The sequence below is a fragment of the Thermobia domestica genome, chromosome 11 (assembly GCF_964235325.1).
Source record: "Thermobia domestica chromosome 11, izTheDome1.hap1.1, whole genome shotgun sequence".
In the NCBI taxonomy this organism is placed as follows: domain Eukaryota; kingdom Metazoa; phylum Arthropoda; class Insecta; order Zygentoma; family Lepismatidae; genus Thermobia; species Thermobia domestica.
In genome coordinates this window covers 214,578,587-214,601,700 of record NC_137464.1, presented here as the reverse complement: position 1 = coordinate 214,601,700, position 23,114 = coordinate 214,578,587, and the positions used below count along the sequence as shown (strand labels likewise).

General features: G+C 32.9%; 1 protein-coding gene across 5 annotated transcripts in view; it reads left to right on the top strand.

Annotated features, from left to right (window-relative positions):
* Positions 1-21,428, top strand: part of LOC145664722 (sorting nexin-14-like) — a 245,233-nt gene extending 223,805 nt beyond the window's left edge. For 4 of the 5 annotated variants that reach the window (XM_081731601.1, XM_081731600.1, XM_081731602.1 and 1 more), the window contains 2 exons: positions 954-1,138; positions 4,323-21,428. In XM_081731601.1, the coding sequence (XP_081587727.1) occupies positions 954-1,138; positions 4,323-4,403 (266 nt within the window). In that variant the 3' untranslated portion in view covers positions 4,404-21,428. The remainder of the gene's footprint in view (positions 1-953; positions 1,139-4,322) is intronic. The other variant, XR_014127514.1, reaches the window with a different exon arrangement.
* The last annotated feature ends 1,686 nt before the right edge of the window (positions 21,429-23,114 follow it).

Here is a 23,114-nt window from a genome sequence, read left to right as displayed (position 1 = left end):
AACAACCAAAAGTCGCTGGTCGCAAAATCCGGACTATAGGCAGGATGAGGCAAATTTTCAACAATACTTTGCCAGCAGATGGGACAACTTTGAATTTTTTTGGCGGAGGACAGGACGTATGGCTGTACTCCATCGACTGACGCTTCGTTTCCGGGTCGTAATGATGTATCCACGACCCGTTGCCGTTGATGAATGTTCCTGGGCGCAAACCCTACCCAATCAGAAGGTCAGTAACCTCCCGCTGTTTCAACCGGACGTCACCACTGGATGCCATAGACCGCTCCATTATTCTGGAACAAGAAGAGGTAGGAAGGTGAAACAAGTGACATTGTATAGCATAAACATCAAAACCGGAAACGGTAGATTTCCACCACTTTCAATTTGTATAACGGAACAAAAAATGGAGACAAAAGTTATTCTTGGGGCGCTGAAGCCATATCAAAAAGTATATCTCGCTATCTCATACCATTTTTGCTCAATGTCTGGTGATAAATATTGAAACAAAAATTAGTAGTATATTATGTGAGATGATGATGGTATCTTGTCTTGAAACACCGAATTGATGCGAAGAAAACCATTGATTCCTACCATTTCCAGTTTAAATGCAGAGTTAACTGAGAAGATATTTGGGATGGTAAATCAGTAAAACAAAAAACTCTTCTCAATATCTCTTACCATTTTTGCTCTGATACTTCTCTAGTCAGACAGACTAAGGAACAAAACAGGATATAGCCATTCTTTAAAACTTCCAATACTTATATATAGGATAGTTTGTAAGCCGAATAAGTAAGTGATCAGGATTTTTATTTTTCAGATGTTTATGCATGCTATTCATTATTTCCTTACTGGAAGCCTGCCTTTGATACAGCCACACTCTATAATTGAATACTATTGTTTTTGAATTTGTGATAGTTTTGTTGATTTTACTACAATACTGGTTATCATACTTCTAGGTGCTGTTTTTAATCATAAATCCATACAGCTGTCGGATGCTGAAATAGAAGCAAAAGCTACACAAGTTACGGAGCATTTGAGGACCTTTTTCCCTGGTATTTTTATTCGAATAGCTGGACCTGGTTTCTCAGATGGGCTTCAAACTTTGTTTACTGCCCTTCAGATCCCAGCTGTAAACAAACAGGTGAGTGAGACAATAAAAATTCTGTCTAGAAATGTGTCTTCTGCCTATACCAGCTAAAATGTCCGTTCTTCGCACGGGAAGAACAGGTTTATATAAAGTATTTGAACTACTTCCTTCCCGCAAAGTACGTATGAGGGATGAATTTGATCGTAAACGGCACGCTAGTATCACTATTAATCTCATTGATTGGACACTAAAATCGGTCGTTTTCGGTTATTTTTAGATGTCACCCACCGGATACTGATGGAAGCTGAACTTGAACTTCAAAAGCATCGAGAGTGTTACTATTAAACTTAGCGACCCCGGAAACTATGGATTAGAAACTACTTAATCTAGGCATATGTTTAACTAGGATCTCTTAACATCTGTTCCATTTTCAGCACGATAACATCTGTTGTTGCTGTTGTGGGTCGACCAGAAGACCAGTTGTAGACAGTGGCTTTGAAGGACAATTGTCTCCAAATGTACACCTCAATCCTTTGTTTGGGATTCTTTCGTGTTTAACCCTGATTTATAATCATAGACAGTGATTGCTCAAAAATGTTCTCTTTTTACGTCCATTGTGTTTGAACACGCAACGACAAGTGCTTTCACTACATAGTCTCCTGACTCAGTCATTTGTTGAACTTTTTTTCAAGTTAAACCTACTTGTTAACTAAACACTACTCAAATAATGATCAAGCTTCAGCGAACTGCGATAAGTCATTGTTGCCCATTCTCAACTTTCAGAGTGTCCTTCGTACATTTCTTCGGTTGATATGGAGTGTTTGAAGAGATTAGTTCTCGTAAAGACAGGGAAAGTTTAAATCACTTTACCAGGCAGGGAGGGGAAGAAGTAGAAAACAGTATAGAAAAAGAGTGGTAATTCACAGGCGTTTAGGCGGCACACATTTGAATTGCTATTTCTGTAGAAGTACAGAATAGATACAAAAGATGATATCGCGTCCACATCAAACATATTTGGTGGATAAGCTGCCTTTACACACACACATGTAACGTGCCGTTTTTCGGTAACGTAAAATTAGTTTTATTAGTATATACCTTATAATGTGTTGGGTGCCCTTATTGTTCCGTTGTAAGGTACCCTTGTTGTTGGATAGTGTACTGAGATACAATTGAGTACTATGCCGTGTGCTAGTTTGCCCTTGTATTACGATACGGAATAAAAAGGCACAATGGTGGAGTACCCGCGCTCAGTTATTGAGCTCTAGGTCATTTAAGCCCGAGAGCTGGACTCGCAAAACGTACGCATTTTTTAAGTAATAAAACAGTAGTGAAAAATTTTTATTTTGGTTTATTTAATTAATTTACAGTATTGGTTTCATTAATTAATACTAATTTCATTCAGTGGATACAGTAGATTAATGAATTATATTAACTTCATGACAAGGAATTATCTTTTTTTTTTTTTTTTTTTTTTTAAGTATTATTCCTATATTTTTGGCTATTGGCCGTGGAGCTTCAAGAAGGTTGACTAATTCGTAAATAAACTTTTAATTGCATTGTCTTCAAACAGTGTTATAAAAAATGATTGTTTTTTTTACTTGAATCTTAATTTCAAAATATCGCTTTAAATTTAGTAAGTTCTTATATTTTAACGTTCTCATTTTGGTCTTATCTTTTAAATTGTCAATTATTTTATAATTCATTATTATTTTGGTTTGTAGTCTTTTTGTAGTTTAATGTTCCACGATCTTGCACCGAGGTTACGGGAGACAATAGTGATGAGATGAATGAAAATAATGATGGAGTGAAAAATGTGGAAGAAATGGGAAAATCCGCGCACACGATGTTCGTCCATTTAACCTATTGTGCCAGTTTATATGTTGATACAGGGTGTCTCAAATTAATGTATACGCTCTTTAAAACAGAATATTCATTAATTATAGTAGATTAGGTGAAATACTAGTTCTTCTCACGGGAAGATAGGATACTCATTTCAGTGAATGTGTAATGATAAAAACCCGTAGGATAACCTGTTTTTAGTGTATGTTTTTGAATCTCTCTCTACTCACATTAGGATACACCTTTTAATTAAAGTTATAAAAATGTAGCTAGAGGTAGGTACTATGTTCCAAAATCAATTTCGAACGGGTCAGCTATTTTCGCATCAATCACAAACAACAGCTCGGCAATGATCTTAATGCAGGAAAAAAAAGGAGAGAGAGAGAGAGAGAATGCTTCCCTTTCTCTTAAAACCGGAAATTCTAAAAACGCTGGGATCGTATCTGTTTATTTGTAATGAGAAGTTTTTTCATCGAGTTTAATCTTCCTAATTTGACGGACTAGTCAGATACTCAATTTTTTGTATAAATTATGGCCGCCCTTCCCCTCTCTGCTATTAAGGATACCCATTTTAATCAACTTGACATGATAAAAACCCAGTTCGACATAGGTGGTGTGTATGTTCCAAAATTCATTTTCCAGTCGTTTCTTGTTCTTTCACAAGATCAGTTCCATTTTTATATATTAAATAAGTGTATTGTTTTTGTAATCAAGGACATAAATATTCGACATAGCTACCTTCCGTCACAATACATCATCGAGAATGACGTGAATCCACATACCAATTGTATTATTTGTGATGGTGTAACATCATAAGCCTACTCAATTTGCTGTTTCAGATCTTCTAGTGTTTGTAATTATTCGACGTAAGTTGCGTTGTTTACAGTCTCTCAGAGAGAGAGAGGTATAGGAGGCTTAAGTCCGGAGAATGAACTCAGTACTCCACAGCACTTCATTTTCATCCTATCCATCTCTCAGGAAATGTGCGATCGTGAGAATCCCTCACATTGAGATGAAAATGGGATGGTGCCTCATTTTGTTGAAGATAGTATATCCATCTTCACGTCAAAAAACACTTATATCCTTATGGTACCCAACACCCTAAAAATTCTACATCTATCTGCTTTAATTAGTGAAATATTCTGTTTTAAAGAATGTAAACATTAATTTCAAATACCCTATAGGTTAACAAAATGCTGTTCTTTTGCTTAAGAACTGTTAGCAACAGTCAAAATAAATTTATTATTAACTGAAAAATCTCGATGTATGTAATAAGTTAACTATTGTGATTTTTACGTAAAATGTGTCTACGAGTCATAGAAGTATAATAATTTAAAAGATGTTGTGTGGTATTACTTCTCAACTGAATAATGCCTTTGTTGAAACATTTTTATTTCAGTTAACATATACTTTGCTAGATATCCTAGCAGAGGAAATATTTCCTGAACTATCGAGCGTGGAAATGTCACCACCTGTGTGAGTGTTCATTAACTGGAAACAGACCAATAGAATCATTCCGAGTGTTCCATAAGAGATAAAGAGCGAGCGAGAGAGAGAGAGAGAAAAGTCTTTCTGTCAGCATCAGGGATCAGTGTGTGATACGTAAGAAATAGTTATTAGGTAACTGTGGTGGTTGCGTGCGTAGATGATGGACGATAAAAGAAAATAGGAAAATTTAATTATGTAAAACGAAATGTAAATTAATCTTTGAGTGGGTAAGTTATTATTTTTTTTATGTTCCTTATTGTGGGTGTTTTTTTGACAGAGGTACCAAATGTAAGGTGATAGAGTAACATTAAAATATGAATGTGTAAATATAGGTACGGTGAAACATGAACATGCAGTTATATAGTGTATTATTTGAAAGAAAGAAGTACATATAATGATTTTTTTAAAAGTATAATATGTATATAATGTATATTTCAAGCAATAATCCAGGGCCAATTGCTTGACTGTAAGGTGCAAACAAGAAAATGCTCATTTGGGTATCTGAAGATGGAAAGGCGGGGGCTAGATAAACAATATATGAATACTCATAAAAAGGATATTAATTGCACTGTTTAGTGTGAAGTGCATTACTCCAGTTAAATATCTTAACATGGAATGGAAATAGGAACGGTTTGTTCAGGAAATGAAAAGTAATTATTATTTATTTTAAAAAGAAGTGTTGTATAAAATGAATTATGAAAATCGTGTGCAGAAGGGTGATCTTGCAGTAATAAGAAATTAGTTAATGATAGTAAATAAAAGGATTAAAATGGAACGTGGTTCTGAGAGAGAAAGAAAGAAAGAAACAGAAAAATAACATTGAACTCTTCTTTGGTCTTAAAAGAAGTTTCATTTCTTTACGAGTTTGGCGCGGAGGATACATATTACAACGAAAAAGCTTCGACATTCACCTCTCTGTGCGAATGAAATTCTAATTTGTTCGGTGAATTTCTGTCATATTTTTCCGTTGATATTTCAAACATGAGAACACGTTCTCCTTTTCTTTCTTATTATTTTTCCTTTCTTTAGGATTAAATATTTATGATTAAATATTATTGAAAAACATCTTTACTCGTTGACAGAATGCACTGCTTTTATAATTTTTTTCCTGCTAACTTAAATCAATTTGCCACAAGCTATTAAGCCAAATAAATGGTAATGTTAATCGACTGTTAACAGAAAATTTGTTGGATAGATGTTAGAGTTTGTAAATACATTTATTATTATTATTATTATTATTATTATTATTATTATTATTATTATTATTATTATTATTATTATTATTATTATTATTTACTTTATTAAAAAGAAGAGAAAGTCTATCTGATCTTTCAAATATCCATCCGAGGAAAGTGAGAGAAACTCTCCGAATAGAATTTCTTTCGGATCAGAGAGGTGAGTATTACAGTCTCTTTAAGTTTTTACTTCATTTTTAAGGTGATGTTCAAAGAATCTCGAACCCTCATATCAATAGGTGGTATGTTTCGACACGTAGTTTGCAAGAAAAATGTTAAAAGTAGGAAGAGTATGGACTCTTCGTTGTTGCAGTCGTGTCTATAGATAAATACTTAAGACTTCTGAAAGATATGTGGATGTGTAAATATTTTAAAGATGATTATACATACAATTTGTTAAAAAGTTGGCCTTTCCAAAAATTTTCATGATAAAACATAATATACAGTGAGTACTTATACCAAAGATTAGTTTAAGTAATCCATTGGTAATTTCAAAAATGTGGAAATGATAACTTAAGAAGTATATATAATTCGTATTTGTAGCAAATTTACATCACAAACTACCAGAGATACTATGTTATAATAAAAGTAAGAAAAGGAACATACTTACATTTCACGTCATTTTAGTTTCGTATTCTGATAAAGAGAACCATGGACAACATGTAGATACTATCATGTAACAGTATTTAACAATTCTGGTCTTATATTGATTTTAATTTCAGTGTTTTACATTCGCTACCTTTTAACAATTACTTACTAGCTTCAAATGTAAAATATAAGATCTGAAAGGAAAAAATACTGGTATCACCTTCACTTCATTTCACATAAACATGCGAGGACTTTGGTATTCTCAAAACTTGAATTGAACTCAGTATTGTTCGTAATTGGACTGCCCTGAAGCCCTCTTTCTCAATTGGAGCAACTTGCGTGAACAAAAATTAAAAGAGATATGTAGTAGAAATATGAGGAAATGTCGCGTTACACTCATCCAAATGACCTTTTAGTGCGTTACAGCGGGGAAGAGCACGCGTTTCTGGACCGATAGGCGCGACTATATGAGCCAGAATTGAAATGATAGTTCAGTGAATGGCCTCTCGGCGATAAGAACTGCGCTAAGAATCCGAGAGTTCGTAAGTGATGCTGATCGTGGCATATAATGTGAAAAATATCGTACTTCATCGTTCGATTTCTCCAGGTCAGACAGGGAATACCGCGTATTACGGCCAGATCTTAGAACATTTTTCCACCTTCTCGAAGGAAACGGCGGCAGTTCCAAGCACGTTCGCTCATTATATTTCATGGCAACGTCCATTGTCACAGTTTTGCGAACGATTTATTTCAACGGTGGGATGGGACCCTTTGAACATCTTCCATACTCACCAAATATGAGTCTCCGTAACTCGGACCTTCTCTTCCAACTGAAGAAACTACTTAGAGAACATCACTCTCCCACCAAAGACGCTATTCTGCATGCAATAAATTGCTCCGTCCTGAGCATCAATGGAAACGGGACCGCTACTACTGTCCAGATCCTCCAAAAGTGGATCACCGGGTTCTATGGCTGGGGATAAAGGTCATAGATACATTCTACATTCTACAATAAAGTGTTTGTATCCTGTGGATATGTTGCCATGGTTTCCTTTTCAGTCCACGTATTTTGTAAATTCTAAAACGAGAAATCTGTGGTACGTAAGTTCTAAACATTCATTGAAGATATGTTTAATTTCGTTACATGTTCGTATGCTATGTTACAATGGCAGAATTGTTACATTAGAAGATTGTTCTTCTTTCATTTTCTTTTTCTTATTTTTCGTTCGTACCTCGGAAGAAAATGTCAGAATTTGACGAGATCAAGAAAAAAACACGTCATAAACTAAATTTATTCCTCTTTAAAAAAAAATAAAAAAGAAATTGAAATACTGAAGAGTATTGCACTATGTATAAGATTAAGGAAAGTTTGATAGAACACATGGTGCATTGGAAGCGCTGGTGCCACAGGCTGTGCAACGAGAAAACAAACGACAGCAACCCTACTGACAAACGTAGAACGTTTAGTAATATCAGAGGATGAATTGTAATTCTGTATGATTTCAAAATAAAAATAATATTATTTTTGAAAATAATAGTATAGTATAGTATAATAAAAATGATAGTATAGTATTGACAGAAGAATCAATAAATACTTTATCGGCAACAGCATGCTCAAAGAACTTGGTTGCCTGGGAACAGCATGAAAGAATACTGCAGTAATTGGCAAACAAACCTCCCCTTAGTTTCGTTTGAAGCACGTGCAGCTATCATTTAGACCCTACTTTTCTTAACGTCGCAGCACTAATGTACGATTTTGCCTATGAATATTTAAGATCTATTATAGTATGTCTGGAAGTTGGTCAGTCTTACAAGAAACATTAACTATTGGCAATGTAATGGTAGTTTCCGTTAGTTATACTAACAAAATTACATTATGTACATTTGTTGATGGGCAAGTTCAAAACAATTTATTTTGCAAGATATAGATTTTTAAAGAAAACTTGTAGTTATAACATTGTTTATAAAGCATATGTGTGTATATAAAATGCGTGTTTGCGCACTGCCTAATTCAATAGCTTTAGATTACGCTAACAAAATTAATTTGTTTTTGTATGTCGTTTTGATCAATTCGAAGGTTGTCTTTTTGATTAAGGTGTTAGTAAATGTAATCTGTAATATTCGGAAATTTGGAAGGAGTATTCATCAAATTGACAGACGTAGAATAAATCAATTTTCTGTTTTTTGCAAGAAGTTTTAGATGAATTCCTATGAATGAAAAATAGTTCAAAGGATTCTTTCCTTGTGATATGCATATGTTTAATCCTAAGATTTTAACGTAACTTGACGGATAGAAATAAATAATGGCTTAGAATACGAAATAAGTAATCCTTATATCTTGGATCAAAAGCACATTGAATTCTTTATATATATATAATCATCTAGTACGGTAGGCTTATTCAGCGCTAATTATTATTTGAATTAATTTTTCAAAAAGTTGCTGTTTCATATTGCTGAAATCGCGTCTCAAATAATTTAAGTTTTATAGTGATGAAGTATGTTCCTTTTTTAACTGCTATTTGGTGTATATTTGTAGTTAATAATTTTGAACTTCATTGATATTAATCATTTACTTTTAAGCGTGCAGCTTTTTCTACTTTTATCTGTATATCACGCATGCTGTCTGAAAAAAGATTTATTTTTTGAAGGTAGTTCAGATTCGATATGTAACTTGTTACAAGAAGAATCTTAAAAGCTGGTGATTGAACTCGAACGACATTGATATTAAAAATGTGTCTTTCATAGAAACTAATGAACTTTGGTTTTCTTTATCATTTTTTCAGAGTTTACACACGTTAATCAGTCTCCCGATGCATATTATGAATACCGCGGTTATTTCCTTGATATTTGGAATGTGACTGACGAGTTAAACCAAATATTTTTTCTAACATATATTTTACTACAGTTTTAACGATTTTTATTGATTATTCTTATCATTAAGAAAGGTTGAACATAAATGAAAAGAATTTATATGGGGTTAGCTCAAGAAAGTACACATTATGCGTCGTTAGGTGTCCAGCTCATACGTAGAAAGTCACTTCAGAGGTCCTAAAAAGCATAATTTCTCTCCTAAAACTTTCCTTAGAGAACGAAATGACTACTATCTTTTGTTAAGCTTCGAATCTATTTGCACTTTTTTCTCTATATATTTTCCCATTATTTTCCTTCTGTTCGACTAACTGATCATAATATTGAAGTTCGAGATGCAAGGACTGAGAAAAAGCTGGCTTTTTTAGAAAAAAAAAAAACAGGTTTTTTCCATGGCTTTTTTTTTTTTTTTTTTTTACTTAGGAAATTTCATTCTATTTTAAATATTTAAATTCTGTTAGAGAGATAACAGTACCTTTATTTTTCCATTATAACGTGAAGAAAAAATTAATTATTATAGTCTAAAGAGAAAAACGTAAAAAAAAATTCAAGAATCAAAGAAAAATACTGGACTGCGACTGACATGCGACTGAAAATAAAAAGTTCAAATCGGTAGATTCATGCGGCTTTCAAGTTTCAACGAATTGTTTATAGAGCTGTTAGATTAACTCAAAATAGCCGTTTGCAGCTTTAATTTTGTAAACTGAACTCTGAAAGAAAGAAAAAAAAAGTTTCGTACAGAGAATGAGATATAAGCAAAACAAGATTTTTTTAAATGCATATTTCTTGGTTTATAGCATCTTGTTCTTCCCTGGCAGATTGCATTTAGGTAACTAGTAAAACGCATATATCAAAATGCATAACTTCCAGGAACTTGATAAGATGGTTGGGCAACTAAAACATTTGTGATATGGTGGTTGCATGACGTACACTCATGTTCAAAATGATTGTCGCATATCTCTAACTGTCTTCTTCTAAGAATATAATTTGATGATAATTTTGCAGGGCAGTTTGAATACTGATACTACGTGTATAATCGGGAAATGTATATTTATGGTAAATTTCATAGGAAAAGAATCATAAAAACGAAAATTAGAATGAGTAAAACAAAATGTTGCTAAATGAAGAAGAAAATTTTATTTTCATTTTATTGTACTTATTTACTGCTTTTTTGTCATGAAATTTGCCACATACATGTCTTTGCTGATTATACATATACTAACATTATAAGAAATACCGGGCGAATTCGTTATCAAATTATATTTCTATAACAACATATTTATAGACATGCAACAATAATTTTGGACATGAGTGTACATTTGCTGGAAACAGCTGCAGTGCCAGTTTGAAAAGCAATCAAGAAAGCCACTGCTGAAGTAAACATAGAAGTCACAAGCACTGAATATTGTAGACGCACTTGCTTAATTGTAGAATCCACTACAGGGAAACAAAAATGGTACTTGAACAAGAAAGTCAAAAAAGCGAAAGTTTCCTATTTTTCCTCAAAACCCGCCTTTTTATGGGAAAATCTTCCGTCCCAAAAAGCCCACTTTTTACGTCTCTAATTGGAATACGACTATAATTGCTAACGACTATGATTTACCAATTACGTTCTTTTAATTTAGGCATCATTCATTTTGTTTGTGTTGGGTAATGTGTATTTTCTTGTGCAACATAATTATTATGTTCCATATTTTTATATATCTACCTTAGAATTCCTTTATTTTTGTATATGTTTTCCATTTCGTAATAATTTCATCTTTCGTCGAAGGCTTCCTTTTCTTTAAGAGATTATGTTCTTGTTGGGGGTTCAATGAGAACTTAAGCGACGAGCTAGTTGCCGCATCGCGAACAAAGAGACTACTGTTTTGTGTTGTATGGTTAGGATAAGTTTTTGATTATTAAAGTATGTTAGGTAAGCCGCTAGTTTAAATTAAGACAGGACGAAATATTGAGTAGAAATATGATTATTGTATAGCCTTGAAGGATGTAAGGCTTACGTCACTTTTACCGGTTCAAAAAGGGTTGGACCAAAAGAAACTGTTCAAGTATGACGTCAGATTTAGGGGGAAAAAAATAGAAATTGATATATTGCAACAGCTATGTACTGTGAATATTGTAAATTATTGCCCATGTGAAGAATCTGTGGAAGTGAATTTGTTTTATTTCTTATTCATGTTATTATCTTTATAATTGCATATTATTTGGGCAGCCGTAATAATCGTTTCAATTATTTTCTCCTTAAGTATGAGAATGCACTTGAGTTCGCGTAGTCATGCAGGTACAGAAACACCTTCATAGAAATAAAGAAATATTACAATGATATTCATAAACATTTATACCTGTTCGTAAATTTCTGGCTATAGTACTCGCTGTAATGATAAATTTCGCTAAAAATTTCAGTTCTTGATGTAGAAAAAGGTGTAGAAACACCTCCTGATTATTCTTTGTTTTCGTTTGTACTTATATATTTATATGTATGTATCTTTTATTGACTACTAGTCAGACCAAAGATGAATTTTGTGTGTAGATCATACATAGGAAACAGAGTAATGGAAAGAATTTGTTAATTAATTAATTAATTTGCATTTCATAATTCTGATTTTATTAATGTAAAGCTACTAGATTGGCAAGTAAATGATGCATTGTAGAAAAGTTGGTCTTTATGAAAATGAAGTATTGCTCACAAAGGTAGTTCCTTTTTATGTTATGTAAATAAGTATAAAAAATGTTGTGGTTTAGTTGAGGAGTGATCTCAAAAAAACGTGAGGTGGAGAATTTTTGTTCTTCCATAACAAGCGCAAAGTTCAATAATGTGAGAACATTGACGGAAAGGAATTTCTTCCTATTCTGAGTTTGTATAAGAGGTGAAGAATATTTAAACTAGAAAAAGAATATTAGTACAATAAATTCTCATAAACTTGACAGTTTTCGTGTATTGTAGATAAAAAAATTTTAAAATGAAATTGATATAAGGAAATATGTTTTAGAGGTCTAACTAATATCAATTATCAGTTTTGATTCTAATTAAAAATTTTAAAAAATGAGTTAGTATTTAACACGATACCTTTAAGATTCAATATTCTTTGCATTAATTAGTTAATTCTTGTTATTTGTTCTTGTATATATCAAGTTTCCAAGGTTAGTCGTATTTCTTAGACCCTTTCGTTGTTTTATTCTATTTTAGCCAATTAACTACCTGTTCGGAATGACTAAAATATATAATAAATTAGAAGCGTGAAGGTTAATAATTCAAATCTTTAGTTCAGTAAGGACTGTCTAATAATGATTCCGAGTCGCATATCAAACATTGAAACCATCTGAACTGAAATTATTCTTTGTTGTACCAAGGAAATACCATACTGGCTTTCGTTTGTTGGTATAGCTAAGAATAATATCAGTCCGGATGATGGATCTGTTTCATGTAAGACAAAAAATATTCAAATTTACATTGTTAGACCGGACTGTAAAAGCCGCAGGTTTGAATTATCGTTAATAAAATAGTAATATATTAATAAAACAAAACTGACCAAAGCACCAAATACTTGTGTAACCGTTTCGGTAATGTAACATCGCCTTCATCAGACGTTATGAAAGACCAATCCAAGAATAATAACTTAAATATCCACACAAAGTGAAAGGAGTACACGCCCACACTTCTCAGAGTCATTCAAGTTTTCCCTTAACTTTTTACATCCATTTGTACAAAACATAAATCTTGTAAGGTGTAAAATGTAAATTTTTATTAGGTGCTTGTCACATACTTTCCCCAACAATTCGCACACTTGTTATGAATTTTGAGACCTGTCCATCTGTAGCGTTGTTTACTATTTCAGTTGTTCCTTTCTATTTGTCCAGTACTGTATTCCACAACTCATGAGTTGTAAGCCCGCTTCTCCAATTCATTAATACATTCATGTTTTTTGATCCATTGAGCTTCTTTCCACTTCCGTATCATATTCTCTCTTCCCTCTCCAGTCTTTTATTTCTTTCCCAATCTATTTCATGTCCTCTTTCTTTAACATGCTTATATATTGTATTGCTTTGTCTTCTTAATGTGATGTCGTCTTTATTTTGTCTTATTCTTTTCTCCGATTTCTTTCCTGTTTCTCTTATATATTTCATATTACACTTTACAACTGATTCAATATACTACTACTTCCTCTTCTGCATTTACCTCCTTCTCTTTCCTCTTTCCATTCTTCTTACTAAGTTTAAAATCCACCTTCCTTCTTTTCTATATATTTTGACTCGTCCCTTTCTCAGCAGTGTATCAGCAAGACTTTTTGTGTTATCATCTAAGCTCTCAATTCCAAACGACCTTTCCTTCTGTCTTTTCTTCCTCCCTGTCTCTTCTCCCTCAAATCTGCTCTTCTGTATCCATTTCCTATTAGTAAATAATGTAGAATTTCCATGTCCTCTTTCCTTATTCCTATCTGTCATTTCTATCCCTCTTTGCATGTTCCTTATAAAGTTCCTCTTGGTCCCTACATCAGTGTCCCTCCTCTTATGGCAGTATACCCCCGCAAAGTGTTCTTTTCTGTACCACCTTGTCCGGAACTTCCACCGACTTTTTCTATCGTCATATTTATAAAGTTTATCTTATTCTTCTCTTACACTTCATTTCTAACTTGATCCCTTTTTCTTCACCCTTAATTCTTTCAACAAATTTCTCCAATTCACTTCTAGTCTTTTTCCATATTCCGAGACAATCGTGTACATATCTATAAAACAGTGTATGATTCTGTCCTCCTTTTTCTTTCATTTTGTATTCCCACTTGTTCATTACGATTTCCGGGAGACCGGACTCAATCTTGGTCCAGTGCTCAGCCCTTCTTTTATCTTCACCATTTGCTCAGCTATGGTACATTTCTCCTTTCTCCACTTTCTCATGATATTATCTTTTTTTTAATTTTATTTATTTATTTATTTATTTATTTTTTTTTTTTTTTTTTTTTTTTGTCTTTATGACGTACTCTCTCTTAATGCTAGGGAACATCGTCTTCACATCTACACTGACTAAAACTGATTTTTTCTTTCGTGTCATCTATTTGCTCTAACATACTCTTCACCTCCTCTGTGTTTTTTAATCTACTTTCTTGTCCTTCTCTTATTTCTTCTGCAATCAATTTCATCGTTTCTTCTAACAGCTCAAAAATATTATTCCTACAGTTGTCTCAATTTTATTTCCTTCTTATGTATTTTGGAAAATCCTTTCATGTTTGGTATTTTACCTGTTGTATTCATTACTTTCGTGAATCCTTTCTTCTGTCCATTCTCTACTGTTCTCTTTTTTACATCATCTCACGTTCTTATCCCCTATTACAGTACTTCATACGTTTCATTGCACAGTTCCTCAAGTTTTACCTTGTACTATCATCTCTCCATTATCACTGTTGCTCTTCCTTTGTGTGCTTGCTCGATTATGATGCCCTTTCTTTTCCTTAATGCTTTAAATCATTTTTCTTCTTAAGGTTTCCGTTTCTTCTTTCTATGTTCTGTTTCACTATTGCCATTGCCTTTCTCCTTATTCCTCCCCTCTGTTCTTTTACCTTTATTTCCATAATGGCTTGTTCTGCTGAAAACACTACCTTCTGTTTTATTTTTCCTCTTTCAGTTTAAATTTATAACTACTTTTACATACTTATTCTCTTGGTCTATTAATTGTATCTTTCCAATTATTACTACTCTGTTTGCACTTACTTCTTGTTCCTCGTTCTATCCTAGCCTCTTTCCTTTTTCTTTCCGTCTCTGTCTCTTTCTCCTCAAATTTCTATTCTCATTCCCCCTACTTTTTCATCACTTCTTTCACTAATATAGATAGTTTGTTTATCTTCAGTGTTCACTCTCGCTTTCTTCGTCACTTTTCGCTGCTTTCCACTTCTTTGGTCCCTCTCCTTATAGTATTCCAAACGAGCTGTTTCTTTGCTTTCTTAATCAAGTTCTTGTATCTCACTGATTCACACACCACTCCCTTTTTAACTATCTGCAGTCCTTTCGGCGTAGTATTCTCCTCCAAACACTTTCTTAAAAATATTATCTGCTGTCTCATATTATATATTTAGTGCTTTGATCAGTTTTGTTTTTATTAATACTGTGAATATTTCCGAAGCTATAATAAACAAAGTATAATTATAAATTATGCAACGAAGGAAACTAGATAGTGAGAATTAGGAGGGCTGAAAGTATTTGAGTCAGTGAAATTGTCATGTGCTATTAAGAACTTTACCTAATCTACAACATTAGGTGATAAATAAAAGGGATTAGTTAGGAATTTTGAAGAAAATACTTAGGATGGTTTGATAGTAAACATGAACTGTTAAGATTTCCAAAATAGGACTCAAGGAGAATGTTATTAAAACTTTGCAGAACAATTATAAAGCACCATATAATTATACGTGCATATAAAAAAGAAATAAAATTTTAAAAAGCGGATTGAGATACAAATCACTCAATGTTTTAAAGGCCAGCCTCATAAAAAGCAAGTATAATCAAACACTACTCATTTGTGTAAAGAATAATGGGAATGGAAATATTACAAGATTGATCAGTTTTGTGTATTTAGTCGATATCTGTAGAATAAGGAGGGAAAATTTTGTACAAAACAAGAATAAATCTCTCACGCTTTTACTTAGAGATTGTAGGCTTCCGTATTAAACATTATTCCATTTGCTCCATTCCAACTCGTACAAGTTTGAGTTTCTTCACAACCAATAATATGTACGTGTGTGTTATTATTACTACTACTATTTGTATTTTTTAAATCATTTTCTTATTATTATACTTTTAAATAAAATGTTGAGTATAATATTTCAGAGGGAGAAGAAATGTCGTTTCTACATACTACAACTCTTGTTATCTTTTGATCTGATTTGCGCAGCTTGCTTCTTTTTTATTAGAAGTAATAAAACTGCTATTTCTCACGCGAATTTTTCATGGCAAAGCTTATAGTAATACATATATACATACACACGAGTTGGTTCACCATTTTTGTGAAAGTTGGCTGCTGATGTCAAATATGTTTGAAAATAAATAGAAACATATCATGTTGATTTTTTTCCTTTTCAATTTGTAGTGTGGGTAGTTTATGCAATATTAAGTTATTTCAGTTAGGAGGCAGACAGAAGGGAAGATAGCATAATTGTTCAAGTAAAAAGCACTTGTTAATGAAAGTTGTTGATTACTTAAGAAAGGAGAAAACCAAAGAACTGGTTGAAACCAGTGGTAAATTAATTTTTTTTTATCATCATATTTGTGAAAATGTTGTTATGTTATGGTGTTTACAGAAAACTCGGAAATGACGACTGTATTGTAATTACAGAAAAAAAAAATGCATTAGAATGTCTGTGAAAATGAATATATATTCAGTAGATTTAATGATACAAAAGGTAGCAAACAGCAAGTATGAAGTAGTTCTAATTTGAAATATACGAACTGGAGAAAGGAATCAAATCGAAACGAAAATCATAGGTATTAATCTTTTATTTTTCTTCAGTATTTTGAAGTTATAATTCGAAGAAGTTAATTTGTATAATATGGTAAAAATTACGATTGTGTCAGTATCTGCGTTCGAAGAATAAGTTTATCCTTTGCCAGAATAGAGCCCAGATATGTATGCAAAGTTACTTTCACTCTTTACGGTAGCTTTTTATGTATGTGGTACCCTTTAACATGTATTTCCTTATTATGTTCTGAAGATATTATTTTTTTTATTTATTTATTTTTTTTTTTAAGTTTATATCCAATTTAGAAAGTTGATTTAATTGTGAAAATACAGTATTTATTCTACTGGGTACGTGCAAAAGTTCTATCCGTTTAATTTTGCAGATAGAAATGCAAACAATACAAATTAAGCGCTCATAAGACTGTATAATCGCCATAATAATCGAGTACATCTTGCTACTTCGATGAGAGATGAATTCCATGCTTTGAGCTCCCTCGTCACTAAGCGGTTAGCGTACACGCATGTGGCGTGGAAGACCCTGGTTCGATTCCCACCGGGAGCTCATGTGTTTCGGATCCAAGGCTACAGGTCCACGTGTTATATGGCCTCGCTGCTGAAACGGGACTCGAAACTAAAATCAAAAATTTAATCCCACGCTTTGATATATAAAAATCGCGAGTTTTGAGTCGGAAGGACTGCTTAAGGCAGTTTTTATAGTGTCCACATTATCAAAGAAGTCAGCAGAATAGAGTGGGTGGAGCAAAACTTCCAAACCAAAATCCATTAATTTTTAACCCGTAATAACAGTAGCATGTGGCTTGATGTTATGATGGATAATGATTCCGTGGCGATTGACAGTACTTAGCCGTTTCGATCGTAATGCTGATCACAATCTGTCCAACTGTTCATAAGAGAAGGTGGCATTAATGAGTTGATTAGAACATCTCACCACACAGTTAACAGTAATTTCTGAAAATGAAGTTCTGGTTTGGACGTATATTCAGAAACGTGACAGTCCTGCGACGCTGTACATTTTTGTACGTAACCTACTTCTCATCGCTTGTGATAATACGTGCAAGAACTGGTCATTTTGGTACCGGAAACAAGGGAATACAAATCGCTTACTACTCGCTTCTGTTCTGTCAGTTGTGTGAAATCCAATGATCGAACCTTATAATGAAACTCGGCGCTTTGAGTCATCTTTCGACCATTGTTCTGTGTACTGGAAGATATCCATTAATTACAGTACGGCAAGCTTCTGATTTTTCCCTATGGCTTGGTTAAAATCCTCCCCGAAAAGTACTGTTGGACGTTCAGATCGTAATTGATCTTGTAAACTTCTGATTTTTCGAAAACAGTTACATGTGCCTCTCGTTAACTGTATCTGCCTCATACACTTGCCGAATGTTGCGACAGGCTGCAGCCGCAGAACTATCGTTATCGAATTCAGAAATCAAACTGGCGTGGCTGATATGTTCCTTATCGGTCTCCATTTCAGTCATATGCTATTCTATCTCCGGACTATGTAACCACTGACTCACATACTAGCAGCGATCCCTACTCTGCTTAATGGTGGCCTGTCAAGAAACAGGTAGAACTATTTCCACCTATTAAATATATTAAGATCCTTACTAGTGAGACCACGAAAGTAAATATCCTCTTTGTAAAATAACTTATAAATGTATTAGAAATAATAATAATAATAATAATAATAATAATAATAATAATAATAATAATCAGATAACTCTGTGATTTGGCTAGACGTTTGGATAATGCACTGACTTCGATTCCTTGCCGATGAAACAAGGTAGCGAATTAATATAAATCTATCGAACGAAGACATAAATGTAGAAAAATAAAGAAAATATTTTCACATGTATTATGCAATTTCCAGCATCACAAAACTAAATTTTGTACCTTCTGTGATGGATGTCAAAATTTCAGGAAATTATTCATTACTTCAGGTGAAATAAATTCAGTTTGCCTTTAATGTGCTTTGTTTCGTATGGCATTTGTAAGCAAAACATGTTAAAGGGTATTATTTTGTTTATATTTACTTATTTTATTAGTTTGCCGTACTTTAGACTTACGTACATTTTAGGATTATTTCATTCATATTAAACCTCTTTTTCACAGTGCATGTTATATGACTTCTTTCGGCATGCTGTCTATGCGTATATGTGATTTGGTTTTGCATACAAATCTCGGCTCGATATTTCACAGAATAATTGTAAATAGAATTTGTAGTACAGAACAAATTTTGGGCCCAAACAAAAGCGCATTGGGCAATGGTTTCAGACTTCTAATGGCTGTGCTATTTACAGATTTAATCAACTCTACTGCTGTTGTCACTGCATTCCAAGATTAAAAGCAGATTTTGAGAACAGTTATGGTAACCCCAAAGCTGTATCTAAGTTCGTTAAAGCATGCATTTATGTTACTTCCTTAGATAAAATATTTTACATTGAGTAAAAGAAAAATATGTTCGGGTATTTACAACAAGATGCTGGAATTTTACCTCGTGCTTAGATCTAGTGATTCTTTGAGTTAAACAAAGTAACTTTTTTTAGTCAGTATACTGTCTATCCTGTGAAATTTCTGTTTTTGATATTGGGAAAAGTACATTATTTATTCAGCTGCTGATAATCTGATCTAATGTTGCTCGACGTTGGTTTACGCAGAGAAAGAAAAATGACGAATATAAGATATTAACCTCAACACTAGTTTTCACTGGCAATTTTTTTTTTTTTTTTTTTTTTTTTTTTACGGTTTATATGGAAAAGAAAAAAAATATCTCAGTGTGGAGCACTTAAGGGAAGAAGAGACACGTATATAAATCTTTTTTTTTTTTTTTTTTTTTTTTTGTCTTTCTTTCTTGAAGTGAATGTACGGAACGTTTAGTTTTACAATCACTCGAAGACATTAGTTGTACAGCTAATGAAAGTTAGTATCTATCTAAGTTACAGAAGTTGTCGTTAGAGAAAACAAGTGACTTCTTCCTGATGTTAATGTTAAGAAATATAATGAAGTTCGATGCTTTAAGAAAGTTAATTAATTCTTTTGTGATGCATTAATTCACATTTGTTCTTGTATTCGCTAGTGAAAATGAACAGCGTGGATGCTTGGATATACCTAATTCGCTAAATGCTAGTATTGTAATAACTTGTGATGGGTTAGTATATAATTGAATTTTATATCTAGTGTGTTTCAATATTCCATTATAATCAATGTATGTCAAATTTCAGCCATATTTTGTATTTATATCCTGTATTTTGTATCCATATTTTGTATCTATCTATATATTATCGTACGTTTTATCCATATTCTAATTGATGCCCATATCTATCCATTACCTCCATATGCTAATTAAAATCTTAATGCAATCTCCACTATTACATCACAGTGAAATTCATTTCTTCATATAGAATTCAGCATTCTTGTTCAGCACCGAGGTTATGTGAGACATAAACCGAACCTATAGTTTGGCATGAAATTTAAACCACATCGGAAATTGAACCGAGGTGTCTCACATGAAAGGCAAAAACGCTAACCATTTGGCCAGGAAGGAATTGACAGTAAAGAAGAGAACGAATACTAACGTTGTGAAACAAACAGTGAAAATAACAACTCAGTTGCTACCATCATAAAATAATAGTTTAAAATAGAAAAATTAAAATCCTGATATAGACACGCAAGTGAATTAAAGTGCAATTGTTTTTATGTATAGTATGCTTGCTAGTTTGGTAAATGGTTTTTCGAAAATATCAGGTGAATTTTCCGGATTTTGTGGTATTGCTAATAGCTTTCATACTTCGGGCATACAGTACGCTAATATTGTACATTTTTGCATAACATACTAAATACAAAGTATTCCTAATATGATCTCGTAATAAGACTAGTTGCATATATCAGCAAAACCAGAATGCCACTTAGTTCACTTCGAATTTTCTGACCTGCAAATATGTTAGTCAGAAATCACCTCATGGGCAGGAATTGCATTTAGTTTGGACACATCTTCAAATTTCACTAATGAACTCACGTGTTTAGTTAAGTGTGAAACTTGGTCATATGGCAATCGATCTTGTAAGTTGATTTTGCCATAGATACGAGGTAAAATTCGGTCGTTTTGTTGTGCATATCCTCTGTATGTATATATATAATTTAAATGTACCTTGGTGGGGAAACAGTATGTTTTAGAATTTCGCAGTAACATAGTTGTTTATGTCTTCCTTACGTGATTGTGTGTGTGTTACAAAATTAGTTCCAGGGGAGATAAAAATAGCCATATATTTTATGCTTTTATGTATTGCTTTCCATTTCGCGTATGTTTCATTCATTTTATATAATTATTAAACATTTTTTTTTTCCTTTCAATAGGTAAGAAACCTACTCCATTGTTTTGAGATGAGAATGGATGCTCTCTTGTATACGTTTTGTATGAGTGTGAAGAAAAGATAAATTTTTCTAATATGTGATACAATTGTTGCTGTCAAAAAGCATCACACTGTTCGTTAACTTTTTACAACTTTATACTTTGAATGTAACTGTACCTGGTTAAAAAATAAATTCCTGCGCTAGGCAATTCAAGCAGAAAACGTTAAAGATTAATATTAATCTAATAGACTAGATACAAATAGAGGAGAGAGAAACTTTTCAAGAAGAGAGATTTTGAAGACAAACCCTTATTTCTAGAAGTAAAAGAAATTATACAATTCACTGGTTGTATATGAATTTTAATGTGATTTTCTTGTCAATAAGATTATATTCGAATTGAGCTCGGGTTGAAAGCAAGTTTCTGAGTCAAAATCAAAATACAGTTATGTAAGGAGAATAATGCTGTAACAAAGAAAATACGCTAACTCAATTCCAAACAAAAAGGTAACTAAGTATAATTTACTTCAAAGATACAGAAATCTCATGGTCACGTATTGTTTTATAAGAGGATCGTGAAATAAGGGGACAAACCATAAACAGTGAAAAGTAAAGAAGATAGTATTAAAATTAAAAATCCTACCTTATATCCGATCCAGTCTTCATTCCTTTAGAATTTAATTTTACTGTACTAAATATTTTGGCACTCGACCATGAATTCGAGCTATGTTGTGTGTTTGCAAGAATATAACTAATGTTGCATTTTGCGAATATTTTGTCCTTGTTCTGTGAAAGATAAATAGCTCCAACCTTTCTGAAAACCACTCACTTATCTCGGTATTACATGTTGAGAGTTATTATTCTGATCATTGTCTAAGAAAGAAAGAAGAGAAAAAAAGTGTTTCCCCTGAATTGTCGTCAATATATTAAATTCGATGTCGGTTCTCACTAAGCGAGTGGTTTCAGAAAATTACTTGGAACTATATTTTTTCTCAGATCAAGGAGTTAAACATCAACAAAATCCAGTATTAGTGATATGGCTAAACATACAACATAGCCCGAGTTCATGGCTACAGAGAAGGCCGAAATATTGAATAGAGCATGATTAAAGCATGAGTTTTAAAGGAATGAAGACATAGGTCAGAAAAACGTGACTTAGATTCTTTCTGCAATCATCGATGCAAATACTTTGCGCTAGAACTTCTTTTGTAACAACATATGTAATATAGAACTAGTTTTTTCAGTGGTGAACACAGTTTTACCACTAGCTCTACATTACATGTATTGTTACAAAAGTAATAGTTCAAAGTATTTGCAGTAGAAGATCGTTGAAAAAGATAGTTGTTCGAGTACAAGGGTTTTACATTAGTAAGAATTTGAATTTCTTAATTTTTCAGTTGGGTACACGAAAGAAAGTCAAAATAAAACTGAGAAGTGGGGAAAAAATGTGAGTTTTCCGGAGCTACTAAGGAAGGAACAGAGATTGCTTGAACGGTTTGGTGCAGTTAAAGAGCATTGGATGCAGTCATTTGTTATAGTTTTTACTAATTATGTAAATTTACGTCAAACCATATCACTAAATAAATGTTTAGTTACGAATGAATGATTTTACCTTGCATGATTCTGAAATATCCTAATTGGAGTCGGAGAGAGAGATGGATGTATGGAAAAGTAAAATAGAAGGTGACGACAGTAACGTGAGAAATCTCACACACGTAGTTAATCACCATATCCAAATGACGCGATCTGAATTGAAACTCATATTTAGTAGATTTCAAAAATGATTACCTTACATCCTTCAGCATACCAATCAAAATAGCTTCAGATGAGCTGTCAGCTTGATAAAGATGAATTCAATGTAGGACTTAAAAGACATAAATCTGCCATCACTGCGTTTTGTGAACAGACTCTTTGTTTCGCGATCTTGTTAAAAACAATACGTAACTTTGAGAGACAAGATTCCATTTCAAAAGGGATTTCCATTCAAAACTCTCTCTTCCTCTGTTTGATAGTTAATTCTATAGAAAGGTAGAAGTATGTTAGAGGACAAAATACGTGAATCTCGTAGCAGAGTAGATTGCATTATTTCAAACTATGTATATATACTTTTGGAAATAATTCTCAAGAATTATATGTGTGTGCATATGCTATACTCCTGACTCCCTTGTTAGTGTACAACGTTTTATCCAGTACAAAA